The sequence below is a fragment of the Poecilia formosa genome, unplaced genomic scaffold (assembly GCF_000485575.1).
Source record: "Poecilia formosa unplaced genomic scaffold, Poecilia_formosa-5.1.2 Scaffold112, whole genome shotgun sequence".
Lineage (NCBI taxonomy): Eukaryota > Metazoa > Chordata > Actinopteri > Cyprinodontiformes > Poeciliidae > Poecilia > Poecilia formosa.
In genome coordinates this window covers 1648933-1667024 of record NW_006800051.1, presented here as the reverse complement: position 1 = coordinate 1667024, position 18092 = coordinate 1648933, and the positions used below count along the sequence as shown (strand labels likewise).

Below are 18092 nucleotides of genomic sequence, written 5' to 3'. Positions count from 1 at the left end.
AATGTGAGATTTTAATTTTATTCAACCTCAATTATTTTTGTTTAATTTATTTTCATTTTAATTTATTTGGTCTAACATGATTTAATTTACTTTTAATTTACTTTAATTTTAATTTAGTTAAATTTAATCTTTGTCTGTTAAATTTAATTAGTTTTATTTTATTTCTTAATTTAATTGACTTTTATATTTAATTTAATTTTACATTTCATTTCATTTCATTCTTTGATGTATTTCATTTTAATTTGATTGTGTTCCATTGAATTTATTTTCCTTCAATTTAGTTTTGTTTTTTTATTTTCCTTTAATTTTAAATTATTTTGTTGAACTGAATTTTATTTTATTTTATTTTATGCTAACTGTTGCTCCTGTTAGCTAACAACCGGAGGTGCGCGCGCTCCTACGGACGCGGGAGCGCGCGCACAGGAACCGTCAGAACATGAAGGAAGAAGAAGAAGATGCGGCTCGGTGAGTCTACATTCGGGTTTAAACACCACAGAATCGCATATTTGTTGCGTTTGAATGGTTTTTAATGCGTCAACTCGACGCGGATCGGTACTGTGAACCTCCAGCGACGACACCGCGTGTCTGCGGTACTTCACGGAGCTTATATTCCCAACTAAAGTCACCAAACTCGGTGTCGTGAGCGAAGTTGTCTCCAGGGGGAAATGGTCGCTCTCAGCCTTGAGTTTGTTTCAGAGTGAATCAGGAAATAAAAATTCAGTTGTTATGATTAGAAACGGAGCATTCTGGACAGGAAGCGGGACAGATATCGGTGTGCTGTTGACAGCTCCACGTCATCCATCAGCTGATGAACTGAAAGGACCACAGCGGCTTTTATTCTGGGAAAACTGGGACATCCGCTGGGAAACAAAGAGCTTCCCAATCCTGGAAGAGCAGCGTCTGAGTCCTGTTTAAAAAGCTGGAAGTCTGTGCTCATAGTTAGAGAGAAAAACTTTAAAACGACCGAAACTTTTGGAGGTAGAGGTGTGGCTTCAGGAAACTTCTCTGCCTCAGGTGGACCGGAAATTAATTACACCTACAAACTACATGGTTTGTGGTTTGTAGTTTTTTGTAGTTTTATTTTTCGTCAGTAGTTTTATACGTGTTACAGCAAAGTGGTTAAAGGTGTTTATGAATCCAAGCTCCAACTACTCTGGCTTTCTTCAATGTTTTAGGAATGTGTTTATTTGAATTCCTGCATTCTTGAGGTCAGACACTGATGTTGGACCTGGCTCACATTAGCCCGTCTAACTACCCATCAGGTTGAAGTCAGTTCTCTGAATTCATGTCTTTATAGACCTTGTGTTGTGTTATATGAAACTGTCTCCAAGATGTTGGATGCATGAAATTGTCCAGAATGTCTTGTGCTGAAAAATTAGGATTCCGTTTCACCAGAGCCACATTGTTGTTTAACAAACTAAATATTTAGTTAGGAAGCCGAAAATGTATCTTCTACCTAAATATTTAGTTGGGATGTAAATGTTTAGTTGCCAACTAAATATTTGGTTTGAAGCTAAATATGTAGCTATCAAGCTAAGTATCTAGTTAGCAAGCTAAATGTTTAGTTACCAAGCTGAATACTTTGCTTCTATCTAAATATTTAGCTGGAAGCTAAATGTTTGGCTTGTTAACTGAATATTTAGTTTGTATCTAAATATTTATCTCCCAAATATTTGCTAAACATTTAGCTAGTAAGTCAAATATCCAAATGAAATATAAGCCAGCTAATTGTTTAGCTTCCTAACTCAATATTTAGTTTGAAACTGACATTTCTAAATGAAGGAATGAATAATAATAATAACAATAATAATAACAATAATAATAATAATATGAAGAAGATAAGAGGAGCACTTCCTTCATTTGGTTAATTTCAGCTTTTTTGAGGATATGCATCACATTAATGGTTGAAAACATTTTGATAGAAGCAGCGATCTTCCATTCTAAGAGCTTTGTGTGGCAGGAACATGGATGAGTTGAAGCCTGTTGTTTCCTGTTGTAAAATATTTCTGCACAGATTTTCAGGGTTTTAAGTTTAAAACATATGAATCGTAATGTTTTGTTGTAAGAAAAACCCTGCATGAATATTTGTATGTGTTTCTGCAGGAAGCTGTCAATGTTTTTTAGAAAAATCTGTATAAAAACATTCAGACTTCTTATCTGACTCTAATCAAATACTGATTACCCGACATTTCCTCCTCATTTTAAAAGATTAACGCAGGATTTTTTTAGCTTTTCTGTTAGAGCTTCGGATGTTTCTCCTTATTGATCTGCGTGACACAACATTCAGGAAAATCAACACAAGTCCTGCAGAAAGATAAACCACATGAGTCTCTGACAGTCGGCCCTCACACCATGGCTGTCGGATTGTTTACGATTATTTAGCTTCAAACTTTTCCACATCTTCTCACTTTTCTACCACAAACTTCAATGTGAAAAACCAACAATAAGTAGAGACTAAATGTCAAATGGAAGTAAAATGATTTGTGCTTCCTTTTTTCTCTGATCAGTCAGATGTTGATGTTACATATAGATGTAATAAACAGGAAGTAAAGGCTGTAAATTAACATGGACCAGAGACGTTTTCCGTTCCTCTGGTAAGGCAGATGAACCAGATCAACCCTATACTGTACTGATGGAAGCAGAAACGGCTTTTAAGATGTTAAAGTGCGTTTTAGCTGCAGATGCATCTTTGCTACAAATGATCAAACATTCATCAAAAGGCTGCTGCTTTGGGAATAAAATGTTTGATTTCTTATTTAAAAAGGAACTGAAATATTTGTGTGTATTTTTTATGTAAACAAAAATTGCATAATGTGCCAGTTTTTAAATCTAATTAATACATTAATCGCCAGAATAATAGATTCTTCTTCAGAATAATGGATTAGTCGTTAGAAGAGCTGCAGCCGGAAGAGGTTGTAACGTGATAAATTGTTGAAGGGGTGTGAATATTTTCTGTATTCTGCTCTGAGCAGACTCAGTCAGCTTCTCTCATCGGTTCAAAGTCCTGCCTTGAGAATTCAACCCTTGACCGAACAGATAACACGAGTTCAGATTAATCAGCGCAATGGTGAGTAACAGGATGAGCCCAGCAGGACCTGTGTGTTTAACCTTGATGATTGTCTTCTTCTCTGCAGATACCGACCGCATCACATGTCTGCTGATAGCTCCACAGGCTGATATAAACTGCAGCTGCAACTTCCTTTCTCTGGTTTCCTCCTTCCAGACTCAGAGATGGACCACTCGGCTGTGTTCACAGCTCTGGATAAGGTCTGTGAGGAGAACATCTGTGTCCTCAGTGGCCCCTCCGAGTCGCCGTACGGCACCGTGACCAAGCGCCTGGTGGCGTGTATGAGGAAGATTCGCCAACATGGCCGCGCCCTGGAGCCGGTGGTTGCCAGCTTCACTGCCGTCTACCATCACTACGACTTCGACGCTCAGACGCCTGGAAACGGATACCGAACGCTGGTCAAGGTGAGGCGCACTTTCAGGATCTGTAGAAGTTCTGATAGACTCAGATGGTTGGGGAGCAAAACTGCAACATTTGTTTCATTCTGAGCCGAATGATTCAAATGCTTTGAAATACCTGTTCCCCTCCTCACCTGTGGGGGCGCTGTACCAAAAACCTCTGAAGGAAACAACACAAAAACCTCTGAGGAAGACGACAAACGGTTCAACAGTATAATCCATCCAACTGTCTTCATGCATGTTTATCCCTTGTGGGGTGACGAAGGTGCTGGTGCCTCTCCAGCGGCAGAAAGGCAGGGTCACCCCGGAGAGGCGGGGTCACCCCGGAGAGGCGGGGTCACCCAGGAGAGGCGGGGTCACCCAGGAGAGGCGGGGTCACCCAGGAGAGGCGGGGTCACCCTGGAGAGGCGGGGTCGACCCTGGAGAGGCGGGGTCGACCCTGGAGAGGCGGGGTCACCCACTAGAGGCGGGGTCACCCACTAGAGGCGGGGTCACCCTGCGGTCGCCAGTCGATCGCAGAACAAGAGATGAGCAGGACAGTCAATCATGCACACAGTCACAGCTCAGGGTAGAGAGATCGATGAGTGATTGATAAGTAAAATAATAAATAATTGGTGTGTCTATTATTTCTCCTCTGCTGCTTCAGGTGCTGCAGTCCTGCCTGGTGCACATCATCCATAAAGGCCGCTACATCGCCTCCAACTGCAGAGGAGCCTTCTTCAGGGCGGAGCACAACGCCGCAGAGATGGAGGCGTACTGCAGCGCCCTCTGCCAGCTGCGGGCGCTGCTCCACCTCGCCCAGCGGCTCCTCCACGACAACGCCCACGGGGAGCTGTACTCGTCGCAGGACGCCGACCTGAGCGATCGCTTCGTTCAGGAGTACAGCTCCATGCACAAGGCCTGCTTCTACGGGCGCTGCCTGGGCTTCCAGGTGAGCGTTACCTGTCCTCACCTTCATCCCTTAGGATTGATCTATGCTGTCTTTCATGAATTTCAGAATGACATTTGAAAATTTTCAACTTTTGAAACTCAAAATGTTTCAAACTCGGAGATTTCCTTGTTTTTTTATTAAAAAATGTCTGAGATTAATATCAGCTTTTGGGAGAAATTTCCCACTTTTTTCTCTCTCTGACAGTCTGAACACGCCGTCATAGAAATGGTTGCATCAGATTGTTTGTATTTCTCTTTTTTTGTTGTGTGACTGAATTGGGATAAATAAAGTTCTTGGCTAATTGATTGTTTGGTTTGGCAGTTCTCTCCTGCTCTGCGACCGTTCCTCCAGACCATCGTCATCAGCATGGTTTCCTACGGAGAGACGTACGGCAGACAGCAGTCTGGCATAGGTGAGGCTCTCTGGGTTTATTCCCACCAGCCCTGTTCAGTCCACTTTGATCCAACTCCAGTCCGTCTGCCGATAAAGTCCAGTCCGGTTGGTGACCTCTGACCTGTGGTCGTCCAAACCTCAATCTGGGTTCGGTTGAAGTGAACTCTGGTTCAGTTATTCTTCTTTCACATAGATTTATGCGTCCAGGTCAGTCTAACTGTTCATACGCCATGCTCAGAGGGTTTGGTTTGTTTGTGAAAGCTTTCCGCAGCAAAGATGTGAAAACAGCCTTTGACTGACGCTCCCGTTTTGATGTGATGCGTTTTCCTCTTCCTGCAGGAACGGCCGCTCTGTCCCTCCTCACCTCAGGGAAGTACGTCATCGACCCGGAGCTGCGAGGCGCCGAGTTCGAACGCATCACCCAGAATCTGGACTTGCACTTCTGGAAGTCCTTCTGGAACGTCACAGAGTCCGACATTTTATCAGTAGGCAGGGTCAAAAGCTGCTGAAGTCATCAGGTCGTCGGAGGAGCTCTGCTGCGATGCAGACATTCATTCCTCGTGTTTGTTTCCCCCAGGGTTTCACCCGGATCGCCTCCAACCCGGTGCAGGTCAACCTCACGCTGACCGTGCCTCCAGAAAGCCTGCAGCTCCCTCTGGCCTCCGACCCCACGCTGTCCACCAGCGTGTCGCCCCCCGTCGCCCACTGGGGCCCGGGGCCGGTCCACATGAGGCTGATCTCCTACGACCTGCGGGAAGGCCAGGTGAGCAGAGGCTCCCCCAGAACCTGCCGAGCCCCTGGCATCCCACCGTGTTTTCTGTTAAAAAGTGTTAAAAGTTCATCATAATTTAGAAATAACAGCTTGTGAGGCCAGTTGATCCATTAAGCTGTAAACGTAGATTAATCCATCTTTACTATCACTGTTACTGGTGTATAAAAAACCTTTTTATGATAAACAAACAATGCTTAGCCTGGTGGGGGGGCAGTAAAGCCTGGCAGCCCGCCAGGCTGATAACGCACTGGGGGAAACACTGATTCACTTGGAGCCGTAACTGAACGTCCAAGCAGGCGGTGCTGTCCGGTTTCGGTTCAGACAGGAAGCAGACCATGAAGGGAAACGATGCTCAGATTGTTTTCTGCATTAATCAGGCTGAAAATAAACAGATGAGTTGAAAGCAGGAGATTCTGCAGAGTTTCTGTTGGACCAGTTCTGCAGTGCTGTGAAAATCCACATTTAACCAGACCGTTATGAGGCCAGTCGGTTCAACAAAGCAATTAAACTGAACCTGAAATTCAAGCAAAGATGAGAGGCATACTTCCTCTAAAGTGTTTATTTGGCGTTTTAGCTAAAATTTAGCTCGCTTAGCTTCCCCTTGGTTAATTTTTCCAGATAAATTCAAAAGCACAAATTAACTTTGCTGCTTTGTAAACAAATCAAATACAAAACAAATCAGTTCAATAAAATTTCAGTTGAAATTTTATTGAACTGATTTGTTTTGTTTCCTGACTGTTATGAATTCTTCAAGTAGTTAGTTTTGAATAATTTTATTTAAAGAAACACAGGATGTGAAAATGGACAGAAGAGACCAGATGTAAACATTGAGGTGGTTGAATTTAGCGCTGTAGCGTTAGCTTCCTCTAAGCACCATGTTGTTGTTGTGGTTTAGCGCTAGCGGAGCTAATGTTTATGATTAGTTCGTTATTGTTATTATTGCATCCATCAGTGCCGACCAGTAAGAACGTCTCTGAGGTTTCGAGGCTCTTCTGATCATTTGCTCAACATCGTCATGTGCAAACACCGCGTTTATACACCTTTTGATTTCATTTCTTTGGTAACATTTTTTTTTGCATATTTCATAAACACTGATGTGTTGCTAGTGAACAGTTTCATTTGGAGACTGACAGACGGAGGATTTGTCTGATTTTTTTTAGCAATTTTGAATGTCAGTTGATTTTTTTGATAAACCCTTAGAAAACAGTTCAAATGCAATTTTACCAAATACTAAACTTGAAACAGTTTTAATGTCAGACATGATAAATATTAGTTTTCCTGTTGCTTCTGCCCCTGTTGCAACAATGCGGTGCTCCTTCCATATTTCAGGACAGCGAGGAGCTGCTGGGGTTTTCCCAGGGCGACGCGGCGCCCATCGCCTCGCCCCGTCTGCCCTGGGTGCAGAAGAAGCCGCCGTCGCCATGGCTCCTCATCCACTTCCACGGCGGCGGCTTCGTCGCCCAGACGTCCCGTTCCCACGAGGTGAACCGAACGCAGTGCCCTGAGGATTAGGAGTCAGATCTAGGGCTGCAATCGTTTTAGGCTGATGATTGATCGATTAATCTTATGATTAATCGATCAATCTGATGAATTGAATTATTTTTTGTAAAGTGCCTTGAAACAGAATTTGTTGAGAGTTGGCGATGCATAAATAATTTCATGATTAATTGATTAATCAGAAAAAAATCAGCAAGTTCTGCATAAGTTTTATGTAGCCACTTAAACTTATTGATAGAATATTAGAAAAACACTGCAGCACCAAATGAACAAGTCAAAACCTTTTTAAATAAGAAAATAAACATTTTAACACCATCATCCCTGTAGGGATTTGTAGCAAAGGAAGCATCTGCAGCTGATCATTGTTGGATTAACAGACTAATAATTGGATAGAAAGAGATGCTTCATAGAAGATTAGCTTCTTACAGAATGTGAAGCTGAAACTGCCACTACAGGAGTTCTGCTTAGACCAGATTTACAGAAAAATACTTTTTTTTTCCTTTTAAATTCAAATTTTATACATATTTTTGTAGTTTTGGCTTAATTGCAGCTCTGTTTGTGGAGTTATTTCAGCAAATAGCCTTTATTTCAGTCTGTTTATTCCAGTTAACGATTAATCGATTACTAAATGTTTTGGATGTGGATTAATCATGATTAATCGTTTCAGATCAGATCACCATGCTCTGCGTTTTTGTTTCCTTCTTCAGAATTACCTGCGTAACTGGTCGAAGGAGCTGAGCGTCCCGGTTCTGTCCGTCGACTACTCTCTGTCGCCTGAAGCTCCGTTTCCTCGGGCGCTGGAGGAATGCTTCTACGCCTACTGCTGGGCGCTGAAACACTGCCACCTGCTGGGTAGGTGCTTCACGTCAGGAAACACCCACTACTGCCCAGTGATAATCAGCAATACACAATAACAAAGTAATCAGTTCTGACAATTAATCGAGTAACCTCATAAAACGTTGCTCTGCTCAGAACTGTCTAAAGCTCGTAAAAAAACATGAAAAAGAAAAGCTGAGTAAAAATAATTTGGTTCCTTTTTTTGATCATTTTATATCTTAAAGTCCAAAACGATTCTTTTCGTCTGAAGTTTGAAATATAATTTCTTTAATTGAAATATATTTTTCTAATCCATGTTTTCTAATTTTTTTCACATTATTACTCGTCCACCAGCTGCAGATGGAGTTTTCATCTTTTCAAGCTTTTCCACAGATTAAGCTCTGGACTCCGTCCAGAAACGCTGCTAAAGAAACTCGTAGGAAGCTGAAATCAGAAGCTGTGAGGAATCAATTTATGCTGAACAAATGTAAGCTCTGCAGAACCTGTGAGGTCAGAACCAGAACATCTGCGGTCGGACTGAATCACAAACGGGCTCTGAAAGAAGCTGAAATCACAGATTTTCATCTGCTGCTGTGATTTTCTACTTTCCAGGAATAAATCCTGGATAAATCCAGGAATAAATCTGTTCTGTGAAGAACAGTCGGATCTGTTTCTGATGAAACCGAGCCCGCGAGGCCCGGTTTCACCTGCAGGCGTTGTGTTCAGAGTGAGAGGAGAAATGTGATCTTTGTTGGCACTACCTGTTCGTTCCGGCCGCCGTGTTTTCGGATAAACTGAAAGATTTTCAGGGAATTGTTTGGACCTGCAGCAAAGACAAAGCGGGAGTTTTTCCAGCGCTGGTTTGCAACAGTATCCTCCAGATTTCAGTAACAGTAGTGAGATTAGAGAGGAAGAGCTGCAGCTTTGTTTGTTTTGTAAAGTGTAGATGAAGGAAATCTGAGCAACATGCCGGACTAGGTACTTTGCTGCTTTTACTTAATTTATTAAACTTTACTAAACACAAGATTTTCAAAGAAAGCGACAGAAATCCTGGTTTTAGTTGCTCAGAACCGACAAAGTCTATTTCTTTTGTTTTTAGCCAAGATGTAAAAGATATAAAAACTGGAGGCTTTTCTTTTAATGAAGCAAACCCACAAAGTGTATTAAATCTGATTTGGATTCTTTTATTTTCAAATTGATCTCTTTTGTTTATTCCCTCATTTATTTTGAAATTTATTTCATTTTTTAATTTTTATCTAAAAGTCTTTATATTTCTTATTTATTTATTTTATTTACTTTATTTTCTCATTTATTACTTTTTCACATGTTCTATTAATTTTACTAATTTATTTTCATTTAAAATTGAAAACAACTTATTTATTTTCTATTTTGTTTCATCCTTGAAATAAGTTCTGAAATAAAATGGGAGCTAAAGACAGACCGTGTGTTTGGTCCAGGTTCTACGGCGGAGCGGGTCTGCCTGGCCGGGGACAGCGCCGGGGGAAACCTCTGCATCACCGTCTGCATGAGGGCGCTCACCGCCGGCATCCGCCTCCCCGACGGCATCATGGCCGCCTACCCCGCCACCCTGCTCACCACCGACGCCTCGCCCTCCCGCCTGCTCACGCTCATCGACCCCCTGCTGCCTCTGGGCGTCCTCGCCAGGTGCATCAACGCCTACGCAGGTATGTGGGCAGGGCTTCGCGGCTCGTTTCGCCCAGCAGAACCTTCCGGCGCCGCTGGAGCAGAACGCAGGTCAGCGAGGAGATTTATGTGTAAACGGGACGATGAGGAAGGAGAGGGGGGGTTAATACCCGCCTCCAGGGCCGCTCACAGCTTTTCCCGGGGCCGGGATCCGTGGGCCCCCTGCCCACTGCTTTCTGTAACCAGCAGGACATTAATTAATATTCACCTTTTTAAAGACATAATTGTTTAATTTCCTCCTTAAAACCGGTTCTAAATTATCTTCTTATAGTTATATATATTAAATGACTTAAATGAAACTGGAAATATTGACATTCTTTTTAATATATTCCAAAGGTCCTCATTTATTATTCAATATAATAATTATATTTGTGAATCTAATTAAAATCATCATTTTAGAGCAGCTTTTTGCTTCTTGTGCTAAAGGTTGTAATGAAATAACTTGATCTGCTGCTCCGTGTCACTACAGAAAAACCGAAGCCTCTGATTGGTCAGCTGCAGACCAATCACCTTTACTGTTACTCACCAGTATGTCTGCCCTGTTGAAATATTCATACATCGTTTCAAAGGCGTACGGTTGTATAACTGAGCGTCCGTTTGCAGCCATTTTAACTGGCGAGTGTAAACGTTGAGTTTATACTCGCCAGCTTTCTGGGATTTAAAGTGACAGGACGCCCTAAAGCAGAACTGAGCAGACTGAAATCTGATTGAGAAAGATTGTGTGTTTAAAAAAAAACAGTAGTGAGCATCCTTTGAGGAGTCTGATCCTGAACGGCTGAAGGAAGCGTCGTATGTCAGATTTCTGCTTCCTTGGAAGGGAAATAATAAAACTGGATTTATGTGATTCTGTCAGTATTTTAAAGTGGCTTCAATAATTTGAAGGGAAAACTGGATGAACCAAAAGAAGCAGCATTCAGCTTCTATCCACCACAGATCAGGAACAAACTTCCAGAAAGCTGAAAAACAGCCGAAACCCTGAGCTCCTTTAAGTCCAAAGATCTAGCAGGTTGGATTTGATTCAGAAACATAATAAATGAAACAGTGATGAACTAATTTAATGAGTCTGTGATTTTGGTGATGCTCATCAAAGTGTGATGTCTGTTTTCCTCATTTGCTGGGGTTTTATTTTCGTGCTTTTCGAACTGCCTTGTTGCTGAAATGTGCTAACAGTAGTAAACTTGATGGTACTGACCCGGCCTGGTTCCTCCAGGTTCGGACTTCCAGACGGTGCAGCCTGCAGAGCGGCGCGGCAGTCTGAGCGCTCTGGGCCGGGACACGGCCCTGCTGCTCAGCGACCTCACCCAGGGAGCCTCCAACTGGATCCAGTCCCTTCTGGACCCGGCCCGGACCAAGCCGCCCCCGCCGCACCGAGGCGCCGACCCCCACAGGGCGCCGGGCCCCGCCGCCACGGCCGGCGCCGCCGACATCCTTCACTACCCGGACGGCTTCGAGCCGCTGCGGTCCGAATGCCACGCCTACGTCCTGCCCACGTCCTGCGCCGTCATCAGGAACCCGTTTGTGTCTCCTCTGCTGGCACCGACCGGCCTGCTGAAGGGCCTGCCGCCGGTCCACCTGGTGGTAAGACAGGAAGGAGAAGCTCCGGTTATTCTATACATGTTGTTTCACAGGAAGAAACTCCCTGCAGGACCAGAACCCGGATCAGAACCAGTTCATAGTCCAGGATCTAAATGTTTATGCTCCATCATAAAAGTCCAGGTGAAATAAAGACGGGTTCTGCTTGGGAACCAGAACTCACAGCAGGTTCCCAGAAACTATGGGGAAAAATTTGACCAATAGAAACGCTCTACTTGCCCCGCACTGACCAATAGAAGAGCTGCTGCTAACGTCCGCTCACACGAAGGAAGGAAGTCCCGCCCCCAGAAGTGTGGAACATAATCTGAAAAATGCTATTTGAAAATAGTTTATAATTTCACAAGTCGGTGTGAATTTTTTGTTTTTGCTCAAGTAAAATTTTATTAAATAAAATTGGCAAAAAGCATTAAGTTTGCAAAACTAAAGTCTGAAAAGATAATTTGAAAAACAAAATTTTACAAAAGGAATATCTGGAACAATAATTGGAAAAAATAATAAAAAAATCTGAAAGAAAAAGTGAAAAGAAATAAAAAAGTAAATAAAATCTATTTTTATCTTTTTCAATTCAAGACTGATGCACTTTTGACCCATGCTTGATACAAATTTAAATATTTTATTTTTTTTACCCCTCGCTGGGTAAAATTATCACCGGCCTTTTTTAAAATGAAAAATCTTAAGTACAACACAAAATTTTAATCCTTTTATAATCAAACTACTATCACGACTAAAACTGATCCAAAACCTTTAACTGAAAAGCCGACTTCAGCTTTTATCTAATTCGTTAAATTTGGCTAAATATAGAGAGAGTTTTTAATAAAATTGACCTAAATCCTGTTTCAAATTTGCTAAATTGAGAACAAAACAATTTGAAAACTAGATGTCTTTCTACTAATAAAGCAAAAACACTTTTAGGTTTTGGATGAATAACAAACCTTTACTGTTAAGAAATGAAGGGAGAGTTTATTTGCTTGATTTTATTATTTTCTTTACCCACAAGTAGATTTTGACTCTAGTGAAATTTTGACTGGTTCCAAGCCCCCTGTTTGAATGTATGTGCACTCCACACTTTTCAGATTTTTAACAGGCTAATCAGTTCTTCTCCGCTCTGTGTTGATGATAAAACACGGTGAAGTCTGGACTGACGGGTTGCTTCGGTTCCCTGCAGGCGTCGGCGCTGGACGCCTTGCTGGACGATTCGGTGATGTTTGCGAAGAAGCTGCGGGCGATGGGCCAGGCCGTGACCTTGACGGTGGTGGACGACCTTCCTCACGGCTTCCTCAGCCTGGCGCAGATCTGCAAGGAGACACAGTTCGCCTCTGACATCTGTGTGTCGCGGATCCGGACGGTCTTCCAACCGCCGCCGCAGACTTAGCGCCGCGTCGTCGGGTCGGTTCTGCCACCACAGGAAGTAAAACTGCACTTTAAACCTGAACTGCACAGCAAAACTGGATCCGACTGACGGGTTCCAGGTTCTGATTAGAGGAACATTCAGAACCGCAGGAGGAAATCTGTCCCTCAGGTTCTGAGACACTCCCAAAGTAAAAACTAATTCTCCTGTGAGGTTCTGATTCTGACCGACTGTGCCTTTAACAGAACCTCCTGCTCCTCCTCCAGCATCCAGCAGGAATCAGGAAGTTCCTTCCACATGAACTGTGTTGTTATTAATATTGTTTTGTTTGGACCCTATGTGTAATTTGATGTTTACAGCAGTTTGTGAAGAGAACAAACTCCAGAGTGCAATAAACCTGAACTACCAGAACCTTTTGGGTCTGTTGGAATATTTAGATCTGATATTTAGTCGGCTGCAGAAACTGTCCACCACCCAGGAATATATTCACTGTCAGGTTTTACTGCACTGCTTCAAAAAAACCTAGAGAAAATCATAAGAATAACATTTCATTTTATTTCACTGTTTATTTATCAAATGATTAAATAAAATAGAATCTAAATAAATAAATCATGACATAAAATACATAATAAAGGATTAAATGAAATCTATAAATAAATTATGAAAAAAGATTCAAAATAAATGACGGAATAAAACTGAAAAATTAGAAAATAAAATTTTAAATATATAAATGAATGATATAACATTGAAAATAAAATTGAAAACATGATTTTTTTTAGATAAATGAAATAATTGAAGATAAATTAGGAAATTAATCACTAAATATGCAAGGAAATATGTTTTGTATTTAATAAATTAGGTAAGGTAAAGCACATTTTCAGCAACAAGGCTGTTCAAAGTGCTTTACATGAATTAAAGAAATACAAAAGACAAATTGGTAAAACTACACATTGTTTCCCCATGTTTAACACTAAATTAGGAAATTAATTATGTTGTAATTATTTATTTCCTCATTTATTTATTGTTGTTTTTGGCAGGATAAGTCCTCCATACACTGTTAAACATCCAAGAGAAAGTTATCAGTAAATAAATGTCGCAAATTATAAAACAAGCTGAAGAATACTACGCCATAAATGGCCAAATTTAGCGCCCCCACCTGGTATAGATATGTAAAACAAAATTATTATACATATTCCGACTTTTAACTTCATAACAAACTTCTAACTTCATAACATTTATTCAGTTTGGAAAAATCACATTGTAACAAAAACATAATGAAATAAAACTATTATTACTATAAAGTTTTCTTCTTATTCATAATGTAGACTTTAAATTCAGAACTGTGGGTTCAGGGTAAAAACAGCCGCCATACTCCAGTCTGGCGGCAGGTGGCAGCAACGTCACCCCAGACGCCTGATAATAAGCCGCAGGGATTCATCGAAGAAGAGGAGGCGACCATGTTGATTTAAAGGAAGAAGAAACACAATAGAGACGAATTATTTCAAGATATTTTCAGCTTATTTAGAAGAAAATTGTTAATTCACCGCACTCAGAGCATCGCTCGTACAATAACGCAGCTTTTCAGGTATGTTTATCGGACTTTGGAGAGCTCACCGTCGGTTAAAACCCGGTTGTTGGCACGTTAGCTCCTTGCTAACGGCTCGCTGTTGTGTTGGATTTATGAAGCGTCAAATATTCATAACCAAATAAAGGTCAAAGTTTGTACAATATTATCAAAAAATTGTTTTTTATAACTTTATCTGCATTTAAATGAGTAAGTTGTGTGGTTTTTGAGTCAAAGTGTGTGCGCTCGGATTTTAGTTTAAGTTTGTCTTAGCCGTTAGCTGCTAATGTCTTTCTTGACGCGCAGTTTCAACGCCACCTTAAAGCTTCTCGACTCAAATAGAACCAGAAAACCCATCAGAAGCCCCACAAACTGGAATGTATGTTAATATAAATTAACATATCAATTCAGAGATTAGTTTGAATTTGACTGTGGTTGTTAAAGTAGACGTTAAGTTGTGGTTAGCCGTAGCTTAAACAACGTGAGTCCTCCAACCTTCAGCGAGTCACTGTGTTTCTGTTTCTCAGTTGTTTCTGTTTCCCCGCAGGTGTGTTCTGGACACACCTGCTGGGTTTACCTGCGAAGCATCAAAACAACAAACTCCACCGGCCTGCTTTGAGCTAACGGGGCCAAATTAAATTGAAAAGAGCAATGATTTGACTATTAAACTGATTTATCTACAGTGCAAACAGCCTTTAAAACAGATATTTTTTCAATCAGTTTAGGTACAAAAAATGTGATTTAAAATAATCAATTTATGCATTTTTATGTATAAATGGCCACAAAACTGTTCTCTGCTGAAAAAGTTATTTTACAGATTAAAATAAAAAGTAGAAATTATGTTTGGTGAACTTGTGACTTGTGTTTTTTCACCTTAAAGACGACCCAGAAACTGTTGATGCTGTTAAATGTTTGCTTCAGGTTTCTGAAAGAGGATCTGAGAAGAAAATTTTTGTTTTTAAAGTTAGTAGACAAATAAAACATCTCAACACATCCTGAGGTTGTTTTTCTGGTTTCACTGCCTCTGAACGTTAACCGTTTGGTTTTCAGTCTTTAAGTCCTGATGAAGTTCTGTAAGGTTTTGCTCTTCAGTGTTTTTCGGGCAGAAAACGGAAGCGCTGTGGCTTTTTGAAAGTTGATTGACGATTCATCCTGCCTGTTGGAGTCTGAAGTGTTTTGTTTGGATGGTTTGTTTCCAGGTGGGACGTTTGAGTCATCGGTCTGGATCTTTTGGAGGCGGGGAGTTTGCGGCGCTGCACGCTTCAGGCCGACCGGATCATCCCTGCTGTCGACGGAGAGGAGGAGGAATAAACCCGGAGCACAACGGAAACGCACTGAGGACTTCAAGGGCAGAAAGCTTCTCTGCTTTGGACTAAAATCCTTGTTGGATCTTTATTTTTTTTTTCCACACATGAAGCAACAGAACCTCTCCCAGTAGAGGTAAATGAAATACTGGCTTTCTGGGGACGACTGTGTAAAAAGTTGAACTTCCTGTTCTCTGGATCAGGGACATGCAGCAGCTCTCTGGGACTGGCAGTAAAACTCAGAGATATTATTGACGATAGAAACTCATTTTGGTGCAGATTGCCTTAGTTGTTCTGTTTCAGGACTGGAACCACTTCAATGCTTGTTCACGTATAATTTTTCTATATCGTGGACGAGTCTATTTCTGCACATGGTTGCAGATTTCTCTTCATTTGGAAGAGTTTTTGTGTAAAAACTAGTTTTGTTTTTGTCGGCTGTGCAGCGGTCAGTGTGATGAGCTGCAGCTTCCTGTTTATATGTAAATATTACTGAGCCATTTCTCTGCAAAGCGCTTCGAACACACAGAGAATATTGTTGAACGCTTTATTAAACTTTAGGATTTTTTACTGACGACAATTTAAGAGGCAAAAATCTAAAAAAACAAACAGAAGTTCAGGAAAAGATGGCAACAGCCCGAACGGAAAACCTCGGTCCGGTTGTGATGGGACTGAATAAGCAGAACGGGCAGCTCAAAGGACAGACCAAACCTGCTGCAGGACCCCCAGCATCAACTCAAGGAAAGAATCCAGCTGGGAGCAACCAGGATGGCGGAGGAATCAAGTTTGGAGACGACTGGAAGAAATGCCTACAGCTCCCCCCGAAGGACAACAGGGTCAAAACCTCAGTGAGTGTCGGCTCGGCCGCGGCAAGCCGGGTTCGATTTGGGACGGCTGGTTCTGATGTTGTGTTTGTGTTCTGCTGCAGGACGTCACGGCAACCAAGGGCAACGAGTTTGAAGATTACTGCCTGAAAAGGGAACTCCTGATGGGAATCTTTGAGATGGGCTGGGAGAAACCGTCGCCGATCCAGGTTCAGTCAGCGCTTCGCTTTTAGAAAACAGAAAATAATTTTTCCTTTCCTGGTTTCTAAAAGGTGCAGACAGAAACGGATGCTTTTCATCCACATGAAGACTCAGTTTTATGTCACTAAAAACATTTATGAGAAACATTTGAGAAAACTGGTTGGTGTGTGTTCATGGAAAACAGATTTATGGTCCAGTGCATTGCAGTATGCAACAAATAACGGGCCAATGTGTCCACATTTATGTGACTCCCAGTCCTCATCATCTTGTTTTATTAACTTTATATTCTAATACATTGTTTAAAAGTAGCTCAATCTGTATATCTGTCCACACATGAACCTCCTGGCATCATGTTTAATTCCTAACAGGAAGTTGTGTTGTTGTTGGTTTTTTTTTTTTTTTTACGCAATCTGATTGGCTGACAGGTTTTAGCTTAGGGCTACGCTGACCCCTGTGGGTTTGGCGTGTTTAAATCGACGCCCAGGGGTGAGTTTGGGTGGAAACTTTTCTAAAACGGATCATTTGTGTACAATATATTTTTAAACGATGTTGGTTTTATTTAAGATGTGGAAAAGCCTCGATGCAGTTCTGAAACTGTTGCTAATAAAGCTGCAGCTAACTAACTGAAGGTTCTGTTATGAAGCTTAAAGTCAGTTTATAACATAAAACCTGACATTATCAGCTGGCTGACTTTTAATTTAAGCTGGTCACTTGATGTTAATCTGGTGCGGTTTGGATGCTGCAGTTCTCCTCCTAACCAGTAGGTGTCGCTAGTGAAAACTTGGCGGTTTCTCAGGTGGAATGGGAAGACCGTTTTAATTTATCTGCTTGCCTGTTGGAGTTTTTTCAGTGTTTGCTGCGTCACACAGAAGCAGATTTGAAACGTCACTTGAAGCCGCGTTCATTCACCGGTTGGAGTCTGAGGTTTCCTCCGATTGGTGGTGATGATGTCATTTCCTCTGCAGGAGGAGAGCATTCCCATCGCGCTGTCCGGGCGCGACATCCTGGCGCGAGCGAAAAACGGGACGGGGAAAAGCGGCGCCTACCTGATCCCGCTGCTGGAGCGGATAGACCTGAAGAAGGACCACATACAGGGTGAGTCCGCCCCTCCCCCACCCGCTGCTGCCCGCGGGGAGCCGTCGCTGACGTTTCTCTGCGCTCTGCTGCAGCCATCGTCATGGTGCCCACACGCGAGCTGGCGCTGCAGATGAGCCAGATCTGCATCCAGCTCAGCAAACATCTGGGCGGAGTCAAAGTGATGGCGACGACCGGAGGAACCAACCTGAGGGACGACATCATGCGCCTGGACGAGACCGGTAACATTCACTCAGTCGCTCAGTCACTCATTCGCTCACTCAGTCACCCGCTCAGTTGCTCACTCAGTCACTCGCTCACTCACTCAGTCACTCGCTCACTCAGTCACTCGCTCACTCACTCAGTCACTCACTCAGTCGCTCACTCAGTCACTCACTCAGTCACTCAGTCGCTCAGTCGCTCAGTCACTCAGTCGCTCAGTCACTCATTCGCTCACTCAGTCACCCGCTCAGTCACTCATTCGCTCACTCAGTCACCCGCTCACTCAGTCACTCGCTCACTCAGTCACTCGCTCACTCAGTCACTCGCTCACTCAGTCACTCGCTCACTCAGTCGCTCAGTCACTCAGTCGCTCAGTCACTCATTCGC

General features: G+C 42.3%; 2 protein-coding genes across 6 annotated transcripts in view; both read left to right on the top strand.

Moving 5' to 3' along the window:
* Nucleotides 1-366: 366 nt before the first annotated feature.
* lipea (lipase, hormone-sensitive a) lies at nt 367-12930 on the top strand. Of its 5 annotated transcripts, none has more exons than XR_001663078.1 (12): nt 367-465; nt 3224-3471; nt 4112-4396; nt 4718-4808; nt 5129-5274; nt 5367-5552; nt 6891-7043; nt 7766-7910; nt 9332-9559; nt 10789-11156; nt 12337-12690; nt 12733-12930. XR_001663078.1 is itself a non-coding variant. In XM_007560047.2 (11 exons), the coding sequence occupies exons 1-11, from the start codon at nt 456-458 to the stop codon at nt 12541-12543; spliced, it is 2067 nt and encodes a 688-aa protein (XP_007560109.1). In that variant the 5' UTR covers nt 367-455; the 3' UTR covers nt 12544-12930. The 5 variants fall into 5 exon arrangements, 1 of the variants encoding a protein (XP_007560109.1); XR_001663079.1 differs by having other exon boundaries at nt 373-465; nt 3135-3471; XR_001663080.1 differs by lacking the exon at nt 367-465 and adding an exon at nt 473-1050.
* Nucleotides 12931-13934: 1004 nt separating this feature from the next.
* The window catches only part of ddx61 (DEAD (Asp-Glu-Ala-Asp) box helicase 61), an 11389-nt gene continuing 7231 nt past the window's right edge, over nt 13935-18092 (top strand). Inside the window, exons 1-5 of the mRNA XM_007560045.2 lie at nt 13935-14104; nt 15283-16232; nt 16313-16417; nt 17375-17504; nt 17579-17725. Coding sequence (XP_007560107.1) covers nt 16011-16232; nt 16313-16417; nt 17375-17504; nt 17579-17725 — 604 coding nt within the window. The 5' untranslated portion in view covers nt 13935-14104; nt 15283-16010. The remainder of the gene's footprint in view (nt 14105-15282; nt 16233-16312; nt 16418-17374; nt 17505-17578; nt 17726-18092) is intronic.

Excerpts from the sequence above, each read along its gene's own strand:
- lipea (XM_007560047.2), top strand. Across the intron at positions 4,809-5,128 it reads CAGACAGCAGTCTGGCATAG|GAACGGCCGCTCTGTCCCTC; the intron begins GTGAGGCTCTCT and ends CTCTTCCTGCAG. Across the intron at positions 9,560-10,788 it reads GTGCATCAACGCCTACGCAG|GTTCGGACTTCCAGACGGTG; the intron begins GTATGTGGGCAG and ends TGGTTCCTCCAG.